Consider the following 19,702-nt stretch of genomic DNA (forward strand, 5'->3'; position numbering starts at 1 on the left):
GGGGGCACCGAACCCTCACCAGAAACACCAGGGCGATCAGGATGGGCCCTATGAAAGGCACGAACCAAATCAGAGGCATGAACATCAGATGCATTCACCCAAGAATTATCCTCCTGGCCGTATCCCTTCCACTTGACCAGATACTGGAGTCTCCGTCTGGAAACACGAGAGTCTAAGATTTTCTCCACAACGTACTCCAACTCACCCTCAACCAACACCGGAGCAGGAGGCTCAACGGAAGGCACAACCGGTACCTCATACCTGCGCAATAATGACCGATGAAAAACGTTATGAATAGAAAAGGATGCAGGGAGGTCCAAACGGAAGGAAACAGGGTTAAGAATCTCCAATATCTTATACGGGCCGATGAACCGAGGCTTAAACTTAGGAGAAGAGACCCTCATAGGGACAAAACGAGAAGACAACCACACCAAATCCCCAACACAAAGCCGAGGACCAACACGACGGTGGCGGTTGGCAAAAAGCTGAGTCTTCTCCTGGGACAACCTCAAATTGTCCACCACCTGACCCCAGATCTGATGCAATCTCTCCACCACAGCATCCACTCCAGGACAATCCGAAGATTCCACCTGACCAGAGGAAAATCGAGGATGAAACCCCGAATTACAGAAAAACGGGGACACCAAAGTGGCAGAGCTGGCCCGATTATTGAGAGCGAACTCTGCCAATGGCAAAAAAGCAACCCAATCATCCTGGTCAGCAGACACAAAACACCTCAGATATGTCTCCAGGGTCTGATTAGTCCGCTCGGTCTGGCCATTCGTCTGAGGATGGAAAGCGGACGAAAAAGATAAATCTATGCCCATCCTAGCACAGAATGCCCGCCAAAATCTAGACACGAATTGGGTCCCTCTGTCAGAAATGATATTCTCAGGAATACCATGCAAACGAACAACATTTTGAAAAAACAGAGGAACCAACTCGGAAGAAGAAGGCAACTTGGGCAGAGGAACCAAATGGACCATCTTAGAGAAACGGTCACACACCACCCAGATGACAGACATCTTCTGAGAAACAGGCAGATCTGAAATAAAATCCATCGAGATGTGCGTCCAAGGCCTCTTAGGAATAGGCAAGGGCAACAATAATCCACTAGCCCGAGAACAACAAGGCTTGGCCCGAGCACAAACGTCACAAGACTGCACAAAGCCTCGCACATCTCGTGACAGGGAAGGCCACCAGAAGGACCTTGCCACCAAATCCCTGGTACCAAAAATGCCAGGATGACCTGCCAACGCAGAAGAATGAACCTCAGAGATGACTCTACTGGTCCAATCATCAGGAACAAACAGTTTATCAGGTGGGCAACGATCCGGTCTATCCGCCTGAAACTCCTGCAAGTCCCGCCGCAGGTCTGGAGAAACGGCTGACAATACCACTCCATCCTTAAGGATACCTGTGGGCTCAGAGTTACCAGGCGAGTCAGGCTCAAAACTCCTAGAAAGGGCATCCGCCTTAACATTCTTAGAACCCGGTAGGTATGACACCACAAAATTAAACCGAGAGAAAAATAATGACCAGCGCGCCTGTCTAGGATTCAGGCGCCTGGCGGTCTCAAGATAAATCAAATTTTTGTGGTCAGTCAATACCACCACCTGATGTCTGGCCCCCTCAAGCCAATGGCGCCACTCCTCAAAAGCCCACTTCATGGCCAAAAGCTCCCGATTCCCAACATCATAATTCCGCTCAGCGGGCGAAAATTTACGGGAAAAGAAGGCACAAGGCCTCATCACGGAGCAGTCAGAACTTTTCTGCGACAACACTGCCCCAGCTCCGATCTCAGAAGCGTCGACCTCAACCTGAAAAGGTAGAGCAACATCAGGCTGACGCAACACAGGGGCAGAGGAAAAACGGCGCTTAAGCTCCCGAAAGGCCTCCACAGCGTCAGGGGACCAATCAGCAACATCAGCACCCTTCTTAGTCAAATCGGTCAATGGCTTAGCAATATCCGAAAAACCAGCAATAAATCGACGATAAAAGTTAGCAAAGCCCAAAAATTTCTGAAGACTCTTAAGAGAAGAGGGCTGCGTCCAATCACAAATAGCTTGAACCTTGACAGGATCCATTTCAATGGAAGAGGGAGAAAAAATATATCCCAAAAAGGAAATCCTCTGTACCCCAAAAACACACTTAGAACCCTTCACACACAAAGAATTAGACCGCAAAACCTGGAAAACCCTCCTGACTTGCTGGACATGAGAGTCCCAGTCATCCGAAAAAATCAGAATATCATCCAGATACACAATCATAAATTTATCCAAATAATCGCGAAAAATATCATGCATAAAGGACTGGAAAACTGACGGAGCATTTGAAAGACCAAAAGGCATCACTAAATACTCAAAGTGGCCCTCGGGCGTATTAAATGCGGTTTTCCACTCATCCCCCTGCCTGATTCGCACCAAATTATACGCCCCACGAAGGTCAATCTTAGAGAACCACTTGGCCCCCTTTATGCGAGCAAACAAATCAGTCAGCAACGGCAATGGGTATTGATATTTAACAGTGATTTTGTTCAAAAGCCGATAATCGATACATGGTCTCAAAGAGCCGTCTTTTTTTGACACAAAGAAAAAACCGGCTCCTAAGGGAGATGACGATGGACGAATATGTCCCTTTTCCAAGGACTCCTTTATATATTCTCGCATAGCAGCATGTTCAAGCACAGACAGATTAAACAAACGACCCTTTGGGTATTTACTACCCGGGATTAAATCTATGGCACAATCGCACTCTCGGTGCGGAGGTAACGAACCAAGCTTGGATTCTTCAAAGACGTCACGATAGTCAGACAGGAACTCAGGAATTTCAGAGGGAATAGATGATGAAATGGAAACCACAGGTACATCCCCATGAGCCCCCTTACATCCCCAGCTCAACACAGACATAGCTCTCCAGTCGAGGACTGGGTTGTGAGATTGCAGCCAAGGCAATCCTAGCACCAAATCATCATGTAGATTATACAGCACCAGAAAGCGAATAATCTCCTGGTGATCCGGATTAATACGCATAGTTACTTGTGTCCAGTATTGTGGTTTATTATTAGCCAATGGGGTGGAGTCAATCCCCTTCAGAGGAATAGGAGTCTCCAAAGGCTCTAAATCATACCCACAGCGTTTGGCAAAGGACCAATCCATAAGACTCAAAGCGGCGCCAGAGTCGACATAGGCGTCCGTGGTAATAGATGACAAAGAGCAAATCAGGGTCACAGATAAAATAAACTTAGACGGTAAGGTGCAAATGGAAACAGATTTATCAAGCTTTTTAGTGCGCTTAGAGCATGCTGATATAACATGAGTAGAATCACCACAATAGAAACACAACCCATTTTTCCGTCTAAAATTCTGCCGCTCGCTTCGGGACAGAATTCTATCACACTGCATACTCTCTGGCGACTTCTCAGTGGACACCGCCAGATGGTGCACTGGTTTGCGCTCCCGCAAACGCCTATCGATCTGAATAGCCATTGTCATGGACTCATTCAGACCCGCAGGCACAGGGAACCCCACCATAACATCCTTAATGGCATCAGAGAGACCCTCTCTGAAAGTCGCCGCCAGGGCGCACTCATTCCACTGAGTAAGCACAGACCATTTACGGAATCTTTGGCAGTAAATTTCCGCTTCATCTTGCCCCTGAGATAGGGACATCAAAGTTTTTTCTGCCTGAAGCTCCAAATGAGGTTCGTCATAAAGCAACCCCAAGGCCAGAAAAAACGCATCCACATTGAGCAACGCAGGATCCCCTGGTGTCAATGAAAAAGCCCAGTCTTGAGGGTTGCCCCGGAGCAAGGAAATCACAATCCTGACCTGCTGTGCAGGGTCTCCGGCAGAGCGAAATTTCAGGGACAAAAATAATTTGCAATTATTTCGAAAATTCTGAAACCCAGATCTATTCCCCGAGAAAAATTCCGGCAAAGGAATTCTCGGCTCAGATACAGGTGCATGACAAACAAAGTCTTGCAAATTTTGTACCTTCGTGGCGAGATTATTCAAACCTGCAGTTACACTCTGAAGATCCATTACAAACAGGTGGACACAGAGCCATTCAAAGATTAGAAGGAGAAAAAAAAAAAAAAAAAAAAATCTCAGCAGACTTCTTATTTCTCTCCTTTCTCAGCCAAGGATTTTAACCCTTTAGTGGGCCGGTCAAACTGTCATGTTCTCAATGGCAAGAGAACATAGCATCAGCATATATAGGAACTAGCTCTTGGAAGATGGGAACTGAGCTGACCATGAACTAAACCTAACGCACAACTAGCAGTGGCCGGGTAGCATGCCTACGTTGATTCTAGATGCCCAGCACCAGCCGGAGGACTAAATAATGCTAGCAGAGGAAAATATTAGTCCTAGCTCACCTCTAGAGAAATACCCCGAAAGGAGACAGAGGCCCCCCACATGTATTGGCGGTGAATTAAGATGAAATAACAAACGTAGTATGAAAATAGGTTTAGCAAATTTGAGGTCCACTTACTACATAGCAGAAGACAGAAAGGACACTTTCATGGTCAGCTGAAAACCCTATCAAAACACCATCCAGAAATTACTTTAAAACTCTGGCATTAACTCATAACACCAGAGTGGCAATTCCTGTTCACAAGAGCTTTCCAGACACAGTAACGAAACTACAGCTGTGAACTGGAACAAAAAATGCAAAAACAAACATGGACAAGAGTCCAACTTATCTAGTAGTTGTCTAGGAGCAGGAACAAGCACAGAGAGGCTTCTGATAACATTGTTGACCGGCAAGCAACTAACAGAGCAGCAAGGTTATATAGCGACTCCCACATCTTGATGGGAACAGGTGAACAGAGAAGATGAAGACACCAGTTCAATTCCACCAGTAGCCACCGGGGGAGCCCAGAATCCAAATTCACAACAGGAGACACCACAACAAACTGTTGTACGACAGGAACAACATGATCACCAAATTCATAAAAAACGAATGCTCTACCAACTAAGGCACGACCAGGACAATATTCAACAACTTGCACATTACGTAACAGACATTGAAAGTACAATTCATGAACACTACTGTGGGAATATGAATGCAGTTTGCTCTAAATGCAACTCTCTGAATTTCATTGATGAAAAACCATCTGACAATCAGTTTACTCAATGCTGCCAAAAAGGAAAAGTTATGCTACCGAGACCTCGCTACTCAGATCTGTTTGAGCAGTTAATGAAAGAAATGCATCAACACAGTAGAAATTTCATGGAAAATATCAGAAGCATCAACAGTTCTCATGCGTTTGCTTCATTCGGTGCCAACATTGCACCGCCGCCTGGATTCGGACCCTATTGTTTTAAAATTCACGGCCAGATCTACCACCGCACTGGAACACTTCACCCAGAAATAGGACAACCACCAAAATTTGCACAATTATACATCATTGATACAAATGAGGCTACAGAACAAAGGATGAACCTAAAAGAAAACGAAAAGTGTGATGCTGAACTGATGAACAAAATTGCTGTACATTTACAAAAAATAAGCCCATTTGCTGCCGCATATCGCATGCTAAAAGACGTTCAAGCTGAGGAGGAACAGAGGGCTATACAAAATGGTACTGAAATGCCTTCTATTGGGCATCTATGGCATCTATGGAGCCATAACTGCATGGAGCATTATATGGGGCATCTATGGGGCCATAACTGCATGGAGCATTATACTACGTGAATGGGCAAAATACTACGTGGACATGCAATGTACTACGTGGGCTGCGCAATGTACTGCGTGGCTGCTTAATGTACTGCGTGGGCTGCGCAATGTACTGCGTGGCTGCGCAATGTACTACGTGGGCTGCACAATGTACTGCGTGGCTGTGCAATATACTGTGCATACGGAAATCCCAAGTCACTGATTGGTCGTGGCTGTTTTGCCGCGACCAATCAGCGACAGGCACAGTCCGGCGTCAAAATGGCCGCTCCTTCCTCCCCGCAGTCAGTGCCCACTCCATACTCCCCTGCAGTCAGCGCTCACACAGGGTTAATGGCAGCATTAACGGACCGCGTTATGCCACGGTGTAACGCACTCCGTTAACGATGCTATTAACCCTGTGTGACCAACTTTTTACTATTGATGCTGCATATGTAGCATCAATAGTAAAAAGATCTAATGTTACAAATAATAATAATAATAATAAAAAAAAGTTATTCTCACCTTCCAACGGACGCTGTCCTCGGTAGTGCAAGGGGCAGGTTCCGGTGCCAAGGATTCTATGCGAGAAGGACCTGCCATGACGTCCCGGTCATGTGACCGCGACGTCATCACAGGTCCTGCGTTCATACCAACCCTGGGACCGGAAGCTGCCGCATTGCACCGTACACAGGCGCCAGGACTTCAAGGGGCCTTCGGAAGGTGAGTATATGTTTATTTTTTATTTTAAGTCTTTTTTAACCACGCATATAGTGCCCACATTGCTATATACTACGTGGGCTGTGTTACATACTGCGTGGGCTGTGCTATATACTACATCTCTGTGCTATATACTATGTAGCTGGGCAATATACAACGTGACTGTGCAATATACTACGTGGCTGTGCAATATACTACGTGCTCTGTGTTATATACTACGTAGCTGTGCAATATACTGCGTAGCTATGCAATATACTACGTGCCTCTACAATATGCTACGTGGCTATGTTATATACTACGTGACTCTGCTATATACTATGTTGCTGACCAATATACTACATAGCTGTGCAATACACTACGTAGCTGTGCAATACACTACGTGTCTGTTATATACTACGTGGCTGTGCAATATACTACGTGCCTGTGCAATATACTACGTGGCTATGTTATATACTACGTGGCTCTGCTATATACTACTTGGCTGACCAATATACTACGTGCCTGTCCAATACACTTTTTAGCTGTGCAATACACTACGTGGCTATGTTATATACTATGTGGCTGTGTTATATACTACGTAGCTCTGCTATATACTACGTATGCTGTGTTACATACTACGTAGCTCTGTTATATACTACGTCGGTTGTGTTATATACTACGTCACTGTGCAATATAGTACATAGCCTGTGCTATATACTACCTACATATTCTAGAATACCCGATACATTAGAATCGGGCCACCATCTAGTATTAAATAAAACTGAATATTAAAAGTTGGGATTTACCCTTGGACCGGTCAGTCCTGGAGATCCAGGTGGACCTGGAGGTCCCAATCCTCCTCGTTCTCCTGGTGGTCCCGATGGACCCATTAATCCAGTGTGGCCTTTATGTCCCGGGGTACCAGGTTGTCCAGGTTGACCTTTTTCTCCTTGCATGCCTTTGTCACCTTTGTTACCTGCATCACCCTGAAATTAAGTTATAATACCATAGTTCATATTGGTAAAAAAAACTGTCCTAATTAAGCTGAAAAGTACAAGAGAGGATCCATAGTGTTAAGAATTATAAGAAGCTTAGACATCACTTGGGATCAAGACCTATTTCTGTTGAACATCTCGTCTCAAGAGTTTTCAGAAAGTCACGTTACACTTCGTCTACTTTGTAGAACCTGCATTATCCAGTAAATTATAGGAATCCATGAGAGTCATCAGCTACTTCATATATTAAACATATAAACGGAATGTACAGACAGGTATGTAATTAGACAGGTCCAGAGGATGACAGTCTTTTACAAATGGTATCAGCCTTCTCCTGATCACCATACCCTCCATCATCCCACCGTGGGCAGCCCCCAAATATCTTTACTGGTCCCACTGCCTCCAATAAATAAGTGACCATAAAATAATGGGAGCCATGCCAAATAGCAACAGGGAATAAAATACCAAAAAGTACAATATATGACTTACTCTCTCTCCTTTAGGTCCACGTTCCCCTGGATTTCCAGGAGATCCCTGAAGGTAAAGAAAAACAAACAAAAAAAATATAATTTTTGAAAAAAATGACAATTTGTACATTTGTGAGACTTTTCATATGGATTTCACAGTACAGAATATGAGTGTTGAGGAGGAATAAAAGAGGAAGTCAGCAATATTGAGTTAAAAGAAAAGATGCTCTAGAATTGGTGTCATTATTAGAGAAGAGCGAACCCAAAAGTTTGGTTTGGGTCCGAAATTGACCCTGGACCTGAACCCAATAGAAATCATTGGGGACCTGAACTTCAGTGCTCTAAAATGGCTGTAAAATGGTCATAGTCAGGGCAAGGGGGCTGTAAAATGAAGATAAATGGTAGGTAGGTTGAAAAAATACCTCAGTCCATCAACTTCCATCTTTCTCCACCAATTGTACATTTCGTCATCTAATCTAGCTATAACCTGCAATGTTATGTATATCAAGGAAATCATCCAGCCCTTGTATAAAAGCTGTTCTAGTGTCGGCCATTACTACCTCTTGTGGTCGGCATTCCACGGTCTGACTGCTCCAACTGTAAAAACCCCTTTCCTGTTTAGCTGCCGGAATCGCCTTTCATCCACCCGCAATGAATGCCCCCTAGTCCTCAGGACAGTCTTTGGAAGAAATAAGCAGAGTACAGTACAGCAGCCGCAGATAAAAAGCGCGTACTGTGATTCTGTATACAGATAGCGGTCCACCATGAGGCTTGCTACCGCTAGTCCCAGCCGCTTTGCCTTGGGGTGCCTCTCCAATGCTCTTGCTCTTTCCTTTGAAAAAAAATATTGTTCAATGCAGGCGAATATGCCTGAATACTTCAACTAGAGATAATGGAAATAGCACTCCATTTCTATTTTTTTTTTTTTGTTTATTCGAACTGGGGCCTTGGTTAAGAAGGGACCTGGTGGAACACAAAGTGAAGGAACTGGAGCACTGTCAGCTATCTAATCTCAAACCGCACACAGGCAGGGTGGCGGAGTACACACATGTTACGGAGAATCAGGTTTCTGTTCCGGAGATGCAGCCTGATAAATGTGTACCACATCCAGGGAAGGCAGCAGTCAAGAAAATTAACCACTTCTCTACTTTGTCAGCAGCTGATATTGCAAGATAGAATAGCCATCCATGACAATTTAGAGCAATTGGAATTACTCTGTAATTGGAATGAGTAGTTAAATCCTTTAATGACTTTAGGCCCTGTCACAAGGGTGGAGTAAAATGATTTTTTAGGCACGCTAATCATACAGACACGGCTGTAGAGTACACAGAGACTTTTGGACATAGCACCCCCACAGAAGCTTATAATAAATTTCACCCACAGAACATGTTTCCACATTTATACCACAGAAGTTGATAACAAATTTCACCCATGGAGAGTGGGAGAATGGGGCACAGTACTCCCACAGCCAGCAGCGTACATTCCAAATGCCGCCGATGAAAAGCTTGAAGTATGACCCTGAATCGAGCTGGCGGTCCGCGGCGAGGCTTGTAACCAGCAGTCTAGTTAAAAATTTCAGAGCATGTTTCCACATTTATCCCACAGAAGCTGATGACACATTTCACACCAAGACAATGGCCCAGAGTACACCACAGGCAGAGCTGAAGAGTGCACACAGTGGCTTAAAGAACAATACTCCCACAGGCAGGGCTGCAGAGTACACACAGAGGCTTAAAGAACAATACTCCCACAGGCAGGGCTGCAGAGTACATACAGCGGCTTAAAGAACAATACTCCCACAGGCAGGGCTGCAGAGTAAATACAGAGGCTTAAAGGCACATTACTCACACAGATATGGGTTAGAGAATACACACAGCAGCTTTTGACACAGTACTATCACAGACATGGCTGTGTAAGCATAGAAAAATATGTTTAGATGCACATCACTCACTTCGACACAGTTGAAGATTGTAAAAACTTTTGGATATGAGTGGTAATATTACAGAGATGGGTGCAGAGCACACAGAGTGTTTTTGTAAACTGCGCACACACAAAACCTAAAACTGTCCCTGACTACAGCTGTGTCCTGTCCCTACTCTAAATAGGGTAGAAATAAAAATAAGAATCTTGAACCAGGAGGAATAGGTCCAATTTGAGGAGAATGTGGCCATGGTGGTATAGGTGGAAGAGGTGGAGATGGAGGTAGCCAACACAGTTTTGTTTTTTTTTATTTGGGGAGGAGGCCCCCAAATGAAACAAATGACAAACAGAGTTGAAGACTGGCTGGGTGTGGCTGTTATAGTTGTCTAGTCATCCAACTGTATAGATAAGTCCTGGGAAATCATGCCTGGTTCATTTTAAGGAATGTTAGCTTCCCCAAGTTGGATGTGGACAGGCGGATACTAGGGTTGAGCGAAACAGATCGGCCAATTTCAAAAGTCGCCGACTTTTGGCAAAGTCGGGTTTCGTGAAACCCGACCCGATCTCACTGTGGGATCGGGTCGGCGGTCGGCGATCTTCGCTCCAAAGTCGGGTTTCGTTTTATATATATATATATATATATATATATATATATATATATATATATATATATATATATATGTCATTGAGACACATATATATATATATATATATATATACATACACTGTATATATATATATATATATATTTATATTTACTTCAGCGCGATATATGTGAAAAGCCGGCTATTAATATCTGCCGTCAGTCACTGGCTTTACCACTCTGGCGGAGAAAATTGCGCGGGAGCCCACGCCAATTTTTTCCGCGATTTAACCCTTAAATTTAATAGCTACAGCGCCGAAATTTTGCACATACACACTACTAACATTAGAAGTGTGGAATATGCAAAAAAAAGGGGGATATGAGATGGTTTACTATATGTAAACCATGTCTCATATCATGTCGGGTTTAGGCAGGAGAAATGAAAAGCCCGCAATTGAATTACCGGCTTTTCACATATATCGCGCTGAAGTAAATATAAAAATATATAGATTTCCCAATGACTTGCATTGGGTTTCGTGTTTCGGCCGATCCCCCGACCCCGACTTTTCAAGAAGATCGGCCGATTTCACTCGACTCGACTTTTAAGAAAGTCGGGTTTCGCGAAACCCGACTCGACCTCAAAAAAGGAAAAGTCGCTCAACCCTAGCGGATACATCTGTCTGTGATCACACCTTCCGCCATGCTAAACACAGGTTCGGACAGTACACTTGCTGCAGGGCAGGCCAGCACCTCCAAAGCATAAATGGCAAGCTCAGGCCATGTGCCCAATTTGGACCCAGAAGTTAAATGAGATAGACCCATCTGTTAATACGTGAAGTATGGACAGGTAGTCTTCCACCATGTTGTTGTAACGCTGCCTCCTGCTAATACGGACCATATCAGATGGTGATGCCAGATATTGCGGTGTGCTCATAAAGTTTTGCCACATTTCGGCCATGATAACTCAGCCTTTCGAGGTGCTGGCGGCGGGTCAGCTGTGTTGGTGACTTCTTTTTCCACCTCTGCCTTGTTGTTACACTGAGCCCCACTGTCAGGTGGGAAAGCCATTAGTAGTTTTTCTGCCAGCTTGTGCTTGCAATCACACATTTTGCAATCCCTCTCCAGTGACGGAAGTAATGATGGTTCATTGTCCTTGTAGAAGGGATACATCAGGGTGATCACCCAGTAATCTGCACTGGTAACAGTATGGGCAACTTGACGGTCGTTGTGCAGGCACTGCAGAATGTATTGGCTCACGTGCGCCATTCTGCCCAGAGACAATGAAAAGCTGTCCTCAGTGGGAGAAATATCGTCTGGGTCCTCACTATCCCCCCAGCCACGCTCCAGTGATGCCGTTCGCTGATCCTAGTGCTACCCTGCTGTGAACATGGTTGTTCCTCCTCGTCATCAGCATCATCCTCCCAAACTGTCCCCTGGGTGTACAGTTGGGTGCATGGTCGATGTTCGGACAGTAACCCATACTCTGAGCCTTGTATGGCTGACAGGCCTGATAACGGTGTCAATTGGCTCTGCTCCTCTTCCTCCTGTGTCGCTATCTTATCCATCGTGGCCTGAAATGTTTTTTTCCAGCATGCACATATGTAGTATAGCAACGCTGATGATGGCTTCCTCAGTGTTGTCCATATTGGTGGATAATTCAAAGCAGCTCAACACGGCAAATGTCCTGCATGGAGTCTCACTCATTGGTGGTGAAGTGATGTTCTGCAGCTGAAACTGCACTATTGCCTGTTGCTGACAACACAGTCTCTCCAGCATATTCAGGGTGGAGTTCCACCTTGTTAGTATGTCACATATCAGCCGATGACCGGGAAGGCAGATGTGATGCTGCAGCGCAGCCACGCAAGCAGCAGGATGAGAATGCCGAAAGTGCTCACATACTGCCTGCATGTTCAGCACCACCTTCGACATGTGTGGGAAGTTTTTCAGGAAGATCTACACCACCAAGTTTAGCACATGTGCCAGGCAAGGGATGTGAGTCAAACCTGCTAGGCTGAGCTGCTATGAGATTTCCCCCGTTTTCCCACACCACCAGGCCATGCAAGAGGTTCACCAGCACCAACCACTCATCTTTTTGCTGTTTGACCCCAGGAAGGGTAGGAATAGGAGGGAACTTGGACAGATAAATGTCCAGCAATGCTCGGTGGTGGTACGAAATGAGGTAGAATGCCTTCCGCCTCTGTCCCAGCCGCCACTACAGTTACCCATTGGGCAGATAGGGAGATGTAATATCTCTGGCCGTGCTTACTGTTCCACATATCAGTGGTTATTTGGGCCTTACCATTGATGGTTTTGCGCATTGCTCACTTGATTTGGGCGAGATTTGGTGGAGATGCTCGGTGACACTGGTAGTGGGGGTGGTGATGGTGTCACATCCTCTCTTTCTGGGAGGCAGATTGCCCTGTTGATCGCAAGCAGGAGGAAGAGGCTGATACCACAGCAGAAGAGGGAGCAGGAGGAGGCTAATATCTGTCATGCTTTTTAAGGTGTGTACTCCACTACATCTCATAGTTGGAATTCAGATGCCTCGTCATATACAGTTAGATCCATATATATTTGGACAGAGACAACATTTTTCTAATTTTGGTTATAGACATTAGCACAACGAATTTTAAACAAAACAATTCAGATGCAGTTGAAGTTCAGACTTTCAGCTTTCATTTGAGGGTATCCACATTAAAATTGGATGAAGAGTTTAGGAGTTTCAGCTCCTTAACATGTGCCACCCTGTTTTTAAAGGGTCCAAAAGTAATTGTACAGATTAAATAATTTCAAATAAAATGTTCATTTTTAGTACTTGGTTGAAAACCCTTTGTTGGCAATGACTGCCTGAAGTCTTGAACTCATGGACATCACCAGACGCTGTGTTTCCTCCTTTTTGATGCTCTGCCAGGCCTTCACTGTGATGGTTTTTAGTTGCTGTTTGTTTGTGGGCCTTTCTGTCTGAAGTTTAGTCTTTAACAAGTGAAATGCATGCTCAATTGGGTTGAGATCAGGTGACTGACTTGGCCATTCAAGAATATTTCACTTCTTTGCTTTAATAAACTCCTGCATTGCTTTGGCTTTATGTTTTGGGTCATTGTCCATCTGTAGTATGAAACGACGATCAATCAGTTTGGCTGCATTTGGCTGGATCTGAGCACACAGTATGGCTCTGAATACCTCAGAATTCATTCGGCTGCTTCTGTCCTGTGTCACATCATCAATAAACACTAGTGACCAAGTGCCACTGGCAGCCATGCATGCCCAAGCCATCACACTGCCTCCGCCGTGGTTTACAGATGATGTGGTATGCTTTGGATCATGAGCTGGACCACGCCTTCACCATACTTTTCTCTTTCCATCATTCTGGTAGAGGTTGATCTTGGTTTCATCTGTCCAAAGAATGTTCTTCCAGAACTGTGCGGGCTTTTTTAGATGTTTTTTAGCAAAGTCCAGTCTAGCCTTTTTCTTCTTGATGCTTATGAGCAGCTTGCACCGTGCAGCGAATCCTCTGTATTTACTTTCATACAGTTGCAGCGCCCCAGAGTCCTGGTCGTTGCAGTACTGGAGCTCCGCCGCTAAGGGGGGCAATGGTACGTCTGATGGCACTGAAGGAGTTCTTCTGACCAGGTATCACAGTCACCAATACATTTCACAGTCTGGCCTCCAGGGGGAGCTAAGGGTACTATACATTAGGCCACTCCTCACAGTCTGGTAAAACTGAGGGTTAGATAGGAAGTTAGATGAGAAAACTGACTGGGTTGGAACCAGGCAACACCTTGTGGCAGAGGGTGTTGTAGGGGAAGATTCAGAGGGGTCCCTGTCAGGGGTGGGATCCTGACAGAGGCCTAGCAACCAGAGAGAACGTTACGGGACCGCGCCTGCACGATATAGCGGTGGTACCCCAAGAAAGGACAAGAAGCGAGGTTTATTGTGCTGAGTGAGAAACGAGATCAACGCAACAAGGAGAATACCAGTAGGAGTCGTGCTGTAAGACGAGGCAACATCCTACTGAGGCGCATAACCGGTGGCCGGAACGCCGAGGAAGTATAGAGCTCCAAGCCAAACTTCAAACCTACGGCAGGACAGTCAGTTAGAGGCGGGCTGTCTCACCCAATTGACCTAGGAAGACACAGGGGGGTAACAACAGGAGTGGGGCGACGCTAGAGTCCCGGAAGAGCTCCGAGCCTCCCGGTCATACGGGTGCGTCCTTACCATAAGATCTGGGGGACGTGGAAGAACATCAGAATCGAGTTGTAAGGGAACACGAGAAACAGACACAACAGTTGTGGGGTACTATCCCGTAAGCACAGCAGGGAAGGACCACAACACACAAGCGCTAGACGGTAGGCACAGATTTCCACCTGCAAAGGGAACTCTGGAGGTGCCATCGGACTGGCCAGGCTTGCGCAGCCCGGTTAACCGTATTCCGGATTGAGGACCCTGAAGCCTTCAGTAAAGAGGTAAAGAGACTGCAACCTGGTGTCCTCGTTATTTACTGCGACCGGCACTTCACCGCACCATAACATCATCACCATATCCACACCTTTCATTGTGCGCCCCTCAGCAGGGTCACGGACCGGGTCTAGCCACCGTGACAACCCCAGAACAGAGACTCAGAGGCCCAGTATCGGGTACCCCTCGGCCCTGCGGCAGTGGGGGCGCTACAAACTTGGCGTCACGAACAAGATCTACTTAAGCCTGAAGAATCAGGTCATGTGTGCCTTGGAACTGTGATTTACTGTGCTTGGACTGTACTTTATTGCAAGGACTGTGTATTGCCATTTACCGCCAAAATCCGCCATTACAGCACCCTGAGGAGAGTGCAGGAGAAGAAGAGGGGCGTGGACTGGGCGTAGACAAGCTGGAGAGCGCGAAGGACAATGGTCGCCCAGTCTAAATATTTCTGCACCGTGAGGACGTGTCCGTCAGCAGCCGAGATCCGCCTCCTGATTCTCAATGGTGGGCGGAGACAGAGAAAACGAAACCGCCCACGAAGGAGAGAGCGGGAAAAGGATCAGGAAGTAACCCACGTGGAGGACGGCATGGCCAGCAGCTCGGGACCCGAATGTGGGGTTGAAGTTGAAGTCTCCCCCAACTACCCGGATGAGCACCGCAGCCAATGCTCCACGGACAGCGCTGATCTCTTGCAGGCTGAGATGGAGGACTTGATCCACCAGCTCCTTCAGCTGAACGTGAAGGTCCAGGCTCCGCACCAGGTAGTGCCAGAAGGATGTTCTCTGGCATCGGATCCTGTACCACCACCGGAGTTGTTGCTGAGACCCTCGCTGACACAGCCAGCGGAACCCGCCGAGGAGGAGGAGCCTGCATCGGCTGGTGAGTCCGCCGACCCCGTCCCGCTGGCAGAGGGCTTGTTAGTAGGCCCCGTTGCGGCACCCCCTCTCCCTGGGACCCATAGACTCCAGCGCCTGTTACCATGGGAGGAGACAACGGGTATGGAACGCTTCCTGAAAGCCCCGATCCCGCCAACTACCCTGCTGTGTGAGGTCCATGCGGAGCGCACGGTATGCCGCTGGGTGAACCCAGGATCTGACCTCATGGGGTTCCCCGGGGTGAAGACACGGGAAGGGGAGATGGTGCAGGCCCTGAGCTGGGAGGAATACCAGACCCAGCTGGAACAGCAGTGGGAGGAGAAGGAAAAGGCTTGCCAGGCCGGGCTGGAGGCCCACCATCAAAAAGACCTGGCGGTCAAAGACCGGGCCCGCAAGGACCCCGTCGCTCACCAGGCCCCGTGCAGGCAGGGCACCATCACCACCTTCAAGCTCCGCGGAGGCTGGGGCTTCATTAAAGAGCCGGGCCTGTATGCGGAGGTGTTTGTCAACCGAAGGGATGTTGAGTCTCATCTCAGAGAGGGCCACCCAGACCGGGATCTCTACCCGGGGGACGAAGTCAGTTACACCAGGCACTTTGGGGAAAAGGGGTGGTTTGCCCTGAATGTCCACAAGAGGCAGAACCCTGTGACACCCCCCGATTAAGGTGCCAGTGAAGCTGACCCCTGTGGCAAAGGTGCCCCCTTGTGGTCAGCCCATGATCATCACCAGGACCACCGAGGTCACTCCAACGTGCACTATGGTTAAGACCACGACATGCAGCATCATCACCTCCACCACCCTCGTGGCCAAGGAGGTGCCTCTTCGGGGGGGGGGTGCTCCTGCTGCTCCAGAACTGAAGACAGTGGGTATGCAGACCCCCAGGTGGGATAACACCCCTCCTTACGCGGTACCAGGCGGCGGGCAATATCCACAGGGGTTGCCTCCGCCGGTGCTGCCTCCTGACTGGTTCAAGTAACTATCCTAACACTCTGCAATTGTAAATAGTTCATTGTTTTTCTGCTGTTATGCTGCTAAAACCTGTCCAGGGTTAACTCTTAAAGGGATCCCTTTGTTGACCCGGGATTCCTATTGCCTTTTGTTTGTTTTCTACTTTTTGCTTCAGTTATCAAGAGACTGCCGAATCATGGACGGTGAATGATTCAAAAACTGGTGTTGTAAATAGTTTGCACCTTCTTAAAGGTGCTCTCTACTGGTTTTATAAAAGAAAGGACTCTTTGCGAAGACACTGGTCTTGGAACCAGCACCGGAGTCCTAATTGCGAACAGACTCGCAGCTTGAGAAGTTGCACTACCTCATAGAGACTTAATCCCCTCTTAAAGGGGATGTTCATCAAAAGCACTTAAAGAATGATGATATTTTGAGAGAAAGTACTGATAATGCTGATATGTAAAAGTTATATGTAGAAAGCTAGTTACATTGTAAGAAATGTTTAATAATGTTGATAGAAGAATGAGGACAGAAAGTGAACCCGTACGGGGTTAGTCAGTGAGTCCTCCTAGGAGCCATACAGAGATGGCTCAGTAATCCTGAACTGAAAGATAAATGATATGTTCTATACTGTGTATAGTAGTAGAAAGACAGTAGGCCCGGGCGGAAAGGGGCGGTCCTGTAACAGAAAGGAGAGGCAGTAGGCCTGGAGCAGTTAGGACAGGCGGTCCTGCAGACGTAAAGAAGGAGAATGCATAAAAGTTGATTAGCCTTATAATGTTTTATAAGAAGGTCTTTAGTGGATTTAGCGAGTACGTCCTTAAAGGCAGAGTTAAGTTATTGTTCAAGGAATTTGCACTTAGTAGAATACCCGGTTGGGTAAGAAAAGTTATTTATAGTATGTTATTTAAAATATTTAACCATGTTTGTAATGTTCAAGCGTCCTCACCTCCCATAAAGGGAAGTTCTGTTAAAAAGTTTACTTGTACTTGCATTTTCAAAATTGTATGTCTTTTTGCTGACATGTATTGTTGTTTTCTTCCCAGTCCAGGAGTACTGGATTTAACCGGGGGGGAGTGCAGCGCCCCAGAGTCCTGGTCGTTGCAGTACTGGAGCTCCGCCGCTAAGGGGGGCAATGGTACGTCTGATGGCACTGAAGGAGTTCTTCTGACCAGGTATCACAGTCACCAATACATTTCACAGTCTGGCCTCCAGGGGGAGCTAAGGGTACTATACATTAGGCCACTCCTCACAGTCTGGTAAAACTGGGGGTTAGATAGGAAGTTAGATGAGAAAGCTGACTGGGTTGGAACCAGGCAACACCTTGTGGCAGAGGGTGTTGTAGGGGAAGATTCAGAGGGGTCCCTGTCAGGGGTGGGATCCTGACAGAGGCCTAGCAACCAGAGAGAACGTTACGGGACCGCGCCTGCACGATATAGCGGCGGTACCCCAAGAAAGGACAAGAAGCAAGGTTTATTGTGCTGAGTGAGAAACGAGATCAACGCAACAAGGAGAATACCAGTAGGAGTCGTGCTGTAAGACGAGGCAACATCCTACTGAGGCGCATAACCGGTGGCCGGAACGCCGAGGAAGTATAGAGCTCCAAGCCAAACTTCAAACCTACGGCAGGACAGTCAGTTAGAGGCGGGCTGTCTCACCCAATTGACCTAGGAAGACACAGGGGGGTAACAACAGGAGTGGGGCAACGCTAGAGTCCCGGAAGAGCTCCGAGCCTCCCCGTCATATGGGTGCGTCCTTACCATAAGATCTGGGGGACGTGGAAGAACATCAGAATCGAGTTGTGAGGGAACACGAGAAACAGACACAACAGTTGTGGGGTACTATACTGTAAGCACAGCAGGGAAGGACCACAACACACAAGCGCTAGACCTACCACCTGCAAAGGGAACTCTGGAGGTTCCATCGGACCGGCCAGGCTTGCGCAGCCCGGTTAACCGTATTCCGGATTGAGGACCCTGAAGCCTTCAGTAAAGAGGTAAAGAGACTGCAACCTGGTGTCCTCGTTATTTACTGCGACCGGCACTTCACCGCACCATAATATCATCACCATATCCACACCTTTCATTGTGCGCCCCTCAGCAGGGTCACGGACCGGGTCTAGCCACCGTGACAACCCCAGAACAGAGACTCAGAGGCCCGGTACCGGGTACCCCTCGGCCCCGCGGCAGTGGGGGCGCTACACAGTCTTCTCTTTATGGTAGATTTGGATATTGATATGCCGACCTCCTGGAGAGTGTTGGTCACTTGGTTGGCTGTTGTGAAGGGGTTTCTCTTCACCATGGAGATTATTCTGCGAACATCCACAACTGTTGTCTCCCGTGGGCGCCCAGGTCTTTTTGCATTGATGAGTTCACCAATGCTTTCTTTCTTTCACAGGATGTACCAAACTGTAGATTTTGCCACTCCTAATATTGTAGCAATTTCTCGTATGGTTTTTTTCTGTTTTCGCAGCTTAAGAATGGCTTGTTTCACCTGCATGGAGAGCTCCTTTGACCGCATGTTTACTTCACAGCAAAACCTTCCAAATGCAAGCACCACACCTCAGATCAACTCCAGGCCTTTTATCTGCTTAATTGAGAATTACATTACGAAGGGATTTCCCACACCTGTCCATGAAATAGCCTTGGAATCAATTGTCCAATTACTTTTGTTCCCTTTAAAAACAGGGTGGCACATGTTAAGGAGCTGAAACTCCTAAACCCTTCATCTACTTTTAATGTGGATACCCTCAAATGAAAGCTGAAAGTCTGAACTTCAACTGCATCTGAATTGTTTTGTTTAAAATTCATTGTGGTAATGTCCATAACCAAAATTAGAAAAATGTTGTCTCTGTCCAAATATATATGGACCTAACGGTAGGTGGTGCTAAGGTTCAGAACATTTATGCCTCATGTCGGGCCACACTTTGGGGTTTTGGAGGCACAGAGTGCAAACCACCTGTCGCTTGTTGGTAGCACATTCCCTGTTGAAATGCCATGCGAGAGAGCTCCTTTGAGCTGCCTTTGGTGTGCTTATGTCAGCTGCATGGTGGGAAATGGCAGCTGATTTACTGGCTAGGGGTTGCCTGCTGTGCATTTG

At 46.9% G+C, this 19,702-nt stretch overlaps 1 protein-coding gene across 1 annotated transcript in view; it reads right to left on the reverse strand.

Annotated features, from left to right (window-relative positions):
• COL22A1 (collagen type XXII alpha 1 chain) overlaps positions 1-19,702 on the reverse strand; it is a 528,277-nt gene that overhangs the window by 14,360 nt on the left and 494,215 nt on the right. Inside the window, exons 61-62 of the mRNA XM_077271275.1 lie at positions 7,842-7,886; positions 7,164-7,343 (exon numbers count right to left, since the gene is read on the reverse strand). Coding sequence (XP_077127390.1) covers positions 7,164-7,343; positions 7,842-7,886 — 225 coding nt within the window. The remainder of the gene's footprint in view (positions 1-7,163; positions 7,344-7,841; positions 7,887-19,702) is intronic.

The sequence above is a fragment of the Ranitomeya variabilis genome, chromosome 6 (assembly GCF_051348905.1).
Source record: "Ranitomeya variabilis isolate aRanVar5 chromosome 6, aRanVar5.hap1, whole genome shotgun sequence".
NCBI lineage: Eukaryota > Metazoa > Chordata > Amphibia > Anura > Dendrobatidae > Ranitomeya > Ranitomeya variabilis.